Source organism: Apium graveolens, chromosome 2 (assembly GCF_009905375.1).
Source record: "Apium graveolens cultivar Ventura chromosome 2, ASM990537v1, whole genome shotgun sequence".
In the NCBI taxonomy this organism is placed as follows: Eukaryota; Viridiplantae; Streptophyta; class Magnoliopsida; order Apiales; family Apiaceae; genus Apium; species Apium graveolens.
Window position 1 is genome coordinate 145,647,203 of NC_133648.1, and position 5,725 is coordinate 145,652,927.

At 35.6% G+C, this 5,725-nt stretch overlaps 1 protein-coding gene across 4 annotated transcripts; it reads right to left on the minus strand.

Annotated features, from left to right (window-relative positions):
* Positions 1-1,765: 1,765 nt before the first annotated feature.
* On the minus strand, positions 1,766-5,314 carry LOC141707904 (protein CONSERVED ONLY IN THE GREEN LINEAGE 160, chloroplastic). 4 transcript variants are annotated; one of them, XR_012569214.1, is made up of 10 exons: positions 4,882-5,311; positions 4,261-4,310; positions 4,096-4,171; positions 3,911-4,021; positions 3,682-3,762; positions 3,465-3,556; positions 3,238-3,330; positions 2,912-2,980; positions 2,588-2,777; positions 1,766-2,030 (listed from the first exon to the last, which is right to left on the minus strand). XR_012569214.1 is itself a non-coding variant. In XM_074511346.1 (9 exons), exons 1-9 carry the CDS (start codon positions 5,197-5,199, stop codon positions 2,639-2,641), a joined length of 1,029 nt encoding a protein of 342 aa, XP_074367447.1. In that variant the 5' UTR covers positions 5,200-5,309; the 3' UTR covers positions 2,359-2,638. The 4 variants fall into 4 exon arrangements, 3 of the variants coding, with proteins under 3 accessions (XP_074367447.1, XP_074367448.1, XP_074367449.1); XM_074511346.1 differs by lacking the exon at positions 1,766-2,030 and having other exon boundaries at positions 2,359-2,777; positions 4,882-5,309; XM_074511347.1 differs by lacking the exon at positions 1,766-2,030 and having other exon boundaries at positions 2,359-2,777; positions 3,911-4,006; positions 4,882-5,306.
* Between the last annotated feature and the right edge of the window lie 411 nt (positions 5,315-5,725).

The following is a 5,725-nucleotide window of genomic DNA, read 5'->3' on the forward strand; positions in this document are numbered from 1 at the left end:
CTGATCCTCAGGGATTGGAGCCAAACCTTGTGTATAGGGAGCGATCGCCCTCGTGCTTCACTCCGCCCAACATGTCCACTTCCTCCAGCCTCGGGGTAAAGGGGCATCCCATATGGGGGGGTTAGAAGTCACCACAGTTGAATACTCATACCCAATGGGTCAAGAATTCACAGGTGCATGTAGTTGTTAAAGTTGGGGATTCGTACCTTGAGTAGCCGAGGGAATCATCCCTTGTGGCTGAGGTTCAGTTGCCCCTACCTGGGCTCCTCCTTGGGTGGTGGCATAGGTTGAATGAGGAGGTACCTCCACGGTTGACGAAATCGTTTGGGTTTTTTCCCACGGGTGTTCCTCCTTCAATGGCCCTGATTGTTCTCCGTGTTCTCGCCATGGTTGTTGTTGTGTTCCCCACAGTCGGCGCCAAATGTTATGGATTAAAAACTAAGGTATATAATTGCTGTATTTATTACCAAGGAACGTGAGTTTCAAGGCTCGATTTGACTGCTCTTGTGTTTCGTGACTCAATCTGCCTTAACAAGATGCCTACGTACCTTGCCAATTGTCAAGGATCAAGTCAAAAAATGTAGTTCTGATTGGTAGGGGAGAGACCCCTTATATAGATGTTGGGAGTCCTTGAATTGGACTTGGGTTAGGAGACTAGGTGGGCAAGTCTCTGAATTAGAATGGACTTTGGAGTCCTAAGAAATAGGAAGCTGATTCTTTATTCCATCAGGTTCATTGGAGACCAATCTACAAGGATTTATTTCTTCACTAGGACTCATCTTATCAGCTGACTTATCCTTTATTAATTAATTACGAAATTAATTAATATTCAGGGTTTTGAGCCTTCTCAAATGGGCCTAGCTGTTGGCCCAATTCTAATACGATTAATGCAACATTAATTACATATCCAGACCTTATTTTTTTCCCTATCAACTATCATATTTTAGTAGACTTTTTAAATTTAATTTAAATACACTCGGATTTTAAAAAACTTTTTCTAATTTATATTGAATAAGATTCTAAAGGATTTTTTAAAATCTTAATTGAATATCACTTGATTTCAAGAATCCAATTTTTTTTTAAAATCTTAATTGAATACACCCCTGTTAGCCTTTTAAAAATTCTTTAAATATTAAAGAAAACTGTGGCATATTTTTGAGGACTGATGTTATAAGTTAATGATAAATGGCCTATCTGTGAGGCCTAAACATATTTACAGTCATAAGAGTAACAAATTAACATGTAAGTATATTTTTAATCAGGTTGGGTTAGAGCAGTTTAAAAATATCGAAACTCATATCGAACCCAGTTAAATAGGGTTTGACATTTTTCAACCCAAATATGTATCGAGTTGAAAATAATCAATTCAAATCAGCCGAAATAAGGTCGGTTCAAATATGGTTGGGTGGTTTTATGCCTCAGTTGTACTTTTCCTCTTCTCTACAACTCAGGGGCTTATCCATGAATGAAAAAAAGAGACAATGATGATGAAAAATAGGCTTGAAATCACGATGCTTCATGATGAGATCAGCCTACACCTCTCTTTGTCACAACAGAAAGAGAAATATCTACAGCCCTACCAGATATGCAATAGTAGGGAACTCGGGATCATTTAAGCTCTTGTATATGTTTATATAGTTAAGAGTGAATACTTGATAAAGTGAAATAGAAAATATGAATCCTATTCTCACCTATTAATTAGGGAATGAATTGTAGATATATTATACCAATTATACTTCAAGTAATACTAGGATCAAGTAGGATCTATTATAATTTAAGTGTACGTATAAATTGAAATATTTTTAGAATATTACAAGTAAACCAAAAATTTGAACTCAAGGAATGAAAGCAAATCTTTAATGATCTGCATGTTGTCTCTAAATAGTAATTACAGTGTTGCTATCCGTATGCTGCCTAGTAGAGACTACAATCGTCTTCTCTTTAAATTTCAATGTACACATGTACAACCTAGCTGCACCTTCTCTTAGGCTTCCCTGACTTCAACCTTCTTTTCTAAAAGTAATCTTGGTCTTCATATCAGAAAATGGAAGAGGGCAATTAGTTGTACAAGAAAGGAAAAAGTAAGAAGGAAACATTCAAATAATGACATATCCAGTGAAATGATTCAGAAAATGTCAGGAGGTCCTGTGAGACCCCTGCAACCTTTAAACTGTAGCCGCCCAAGGAACCATTTCTAAACCATAGACCACAGTTGACTACGAAATTTAAGCCAAGTCCATACAAATTAAACCACTAGTTATTTCAGTCAGAAACCATAGTTTTACAGTGGGAGTTTAGTTACTTTGCCTTCCAAATTATACAGGTCAAACATTCAATTACGAGCTTCAGAATGCCATAAAGATCAGAAAAAATAATTCATCTTCTTAATATATGAGCTATAAATCACAATCGCAACCCAAAAAATACATTTAAACAAATTTCCTTCTACTGGTTTATTGCTTACTCCTTTCTTCTATAAACTGCCTTGATCAAAAGATAAAAGCAAGAGCTAACTGCTAAGCAAAGGGCTGCAAACAACCAATCCAAAACCTTGATACAAGTATGGTGAATCCCCATAGTGGCATACCTTTGTTATCTTCGCATAGAACTGTGCCAAAATATGATCTTCATTATCACGTTACACCTGACTCTTTTTCCCTACTATAGTCAATGCTTCCTCAATAGCTTGAGTAAAAGTGGCAATTTTGTATGTAAAAAACCCAACCAGAATAGGTATTAGTTCTAGGTGCATGATACCATATTCCGGAACCAATATCCTGTACAAACCATCAAATGCCCGTGAAATATATTGCGAATAGGTTTCACAAAAAAAGATGGCAGGAGTGTAATAAATAATGATTATACAATTAAAAAAAATCATATATGACAAAAAGAACGTCAGGCCACTCACCCGTTCCAACGGTTAAATATCATTACCAAAACAACAGGAACCAGTAGTCTTGGTTGCCCAATAGCTCCTCTGCAATTTGAAACTTTTCATTAGCAAATTTATAAGGACATTGAAACATTAATCTATGCTTTTTACATGTTCAACAAGGCAAACATAGAAATCTCCTTATAATAAATTAATATTTAAGCAGATTATTAACCTCCACAACATAAGGAGGGTCCCAACATATAACTAACTTTGTGGCAATCTAAAGCAACTGCATATGCATATTAAAGTGATACACACACACACATCGGTATCTCTGCATTTAAGGAAAACTCACATACTTGACAACCCCCCTGGCTCCATCAGCCATAGAATCTACGCTATTACCAAGCATTCGAATGTAAGCCAATGAGCCAAGAAACCCAACGCCGTAACTGAAGAAGCAAAATGGACATTAGATGTTAGATTAAACTAGCACATCAGAATGATGTCAATTAGTTCAGGCAAGGTAGAGTCTTCAACTTAAAATCAAAGATTTGCATATCATATTAAGAATCTTAAGACTTACCTTGCTGCAATCTCAGGAGTGTAAGATACATATGCGGAGAGTAAACCAATTCCACCTATTCCTAGGGTAAGCAACTGCATTTTATTCTTCAACTGCCAAATTTTCATAACGGGGAAAGAAGGAGGATATATTCAGGTTACAATTTCAAAAACTTATAAAGTTTAATTTGCTAAAAAAACATTTATGTCGTTTGATGGGAACCCATATGTAAGAATACCTTGAGATACTGTTCCCTCGACTCTGCAGCCAAAACCTCTGGATCACCAACAGGCTTTTTAATTTCTCGTAACATAAATTCCTACAGATACAATTACGACGACTAAGATCAGCACTCTCTATCTAGAAATCGAGAAATTAAACCAACGAAGAAATCCCTAAACTGCCTGGACTGGGTTGAAACATTTTTCAGTGGTATTGAAAGAGAAAAGGAAAAGTAGAGGTAATACACTGCCACCAGTTGCAGCCTTGTATGCTCTATCCCACTTATCCTGCTCGCGTCGTGTAGGTGCTGGTCTCCATTTTTGCTTCAAATCTCCACTATTCTGAAAGACATTTAACTTAATCATAAAAACAAGAATAAGATACGTTGCAACCTCCATGAAGCTTACATAGTTAGTAGAAAGTTTATTACTTGAGCCCTCCCAACTTTTGTGTCTGAGACAATTTTTGTAGGCTCTGTTAACTCTTTGCTAAAGTCAGCATCCATGCTACGTTTACAAAACTAGAATACGTTAGCTCAAAGACAAAAACAACGAAGTACAAGATGTCTAAAAGGTCAAGATGTTAATAAGCATACTTGTCAAGACTCATAACCCTGTTAAAGCTAAGAAAACCTGAAGACTCTTCCTGTCAAAACACGTGAATACAAAGTTAACATCCAGATTAAACAGTTGCAGAAAAAATAGTGAATTAGTGATCAATAAAGTGATCAGAAAATAGACATCGAAAAGAAAGATTCTAGGATAGGATTTGGGCACAATTCAATTAAGATGTACAAATTAGATATTCGCAAGAGTCTGAGGCTAAATATGATATTAGCAGACGCAGTCGAGGATTCAATGATAACCTAGTGGCAAGTCTCCTTGTGACTCCCCTTTTGCCCACCCCTCTTAATCACAGTCGTGAGTGCCAATCTTAACTCCCTCTCTCCTATGCTTTAATTTAAATGCAGTACCAAACAATGTAACTCCCTCTCTCCTATTCTTTTAAGCTCATACACTAGTTTTAATCGTAACACGTTCATGAACACCAAAACAAGAAAAAAAATGACATCCCTAATTGAATCCAACTACCAAAACTTTAGGATCAAACAAATAGTAAACACACTTACAAAAAAGAAGACAACTTTAATAAAACAAACACCATAACAAATTAAAAGTCTCAATACAAATATAAAAATCAGAAAACTTAACAAAACCTGAGGTGTATCCAACTGGGTATGTTGAGAAGGGTCCTTAAACAATGTTTTCATACGAGGCATAAAATCTTTATTCCAAATATAGTCATCAGAAGTGATGGGGTCTTCACCAGGACCTCCCCAAGACTTTCTAAGCTTAGTAGTCAATGGTGGGCCTCCATATTCACCAGGAGCCATTCCAGTAGACCATTTCTCAGGCTTCTTTTTGGGCAACATTATCTTGGTTGGTTTTGTGTTGGTTGCGCCTGAGGTGTCTTCGGAAGATATTGATTTCGCTGTGCAGGTTATAGATACACAACAATTTAAAGATGATGCCATTGCTGTTGATTCTCGATGTTAGAGTGCAAAATTAGGATGTTATACAGACAATATCATCCAGGTGTACACATAATATCTTAAACCTGTGGATGGACTAATTGGGTTTATATTTTCATTTTCTTTGGACAAAAGATCTTCGTCAGGAAAATGTCTTATTCGCAACTGTTATTAACGCAAATGAAATGTTAAAACCGGGCCCATGTTTGGATTTATATGACGCAGTACTATCACAAATTGTAAAATTTTATTTAAAAGAATATAAAACTTGATATTGTTGTAAATTAATAATTATATTTGAATATTTTTAAATGTTTAATAATTCAAATTTGAAAAAATATTGATTTTAAATTTAATTTTATTGTATAATAAATTTGGATAAGTCTAATTATACTATGGAACAATTTTTATTTATTTCATAAATTTTCAATGATTTTTAAATAAAAGAATTGTACAAATTTGTTTTTTTTAATCGTAGGGAACCCGCAGCCGCTACCCTTCAAGTGTGCACGAGTTCACGCAATAGTCT

What these genes read in the sequence shown, in the direction of transcription:
- LOC141707904 (XM_074511346.1), bottom strand. Translation starts at nt 5,199, where the DNA reads ATGGCATCATCTTTAAATTGTTGTGTATCTATAACCTGCACAGCGAAA. An exon ending in AGGCTGCAACTGGTGGCAGT is followed by an intron (nt 3,763 to 3,910) that starts GTATTACCTCTA and finishes TTGTATCTGTAG; the next exon opens with GAATTTATGTTACGAGAAAT. An exon ending in ATATTTAACCGTTGGAACGG is followed by an intron (nt 2,778 to 2,911) that starts GTGAGTGGCCTG and finishes TGGTTTGTACAG; the next exon opens with GATATTGGTTCCGGAATATG.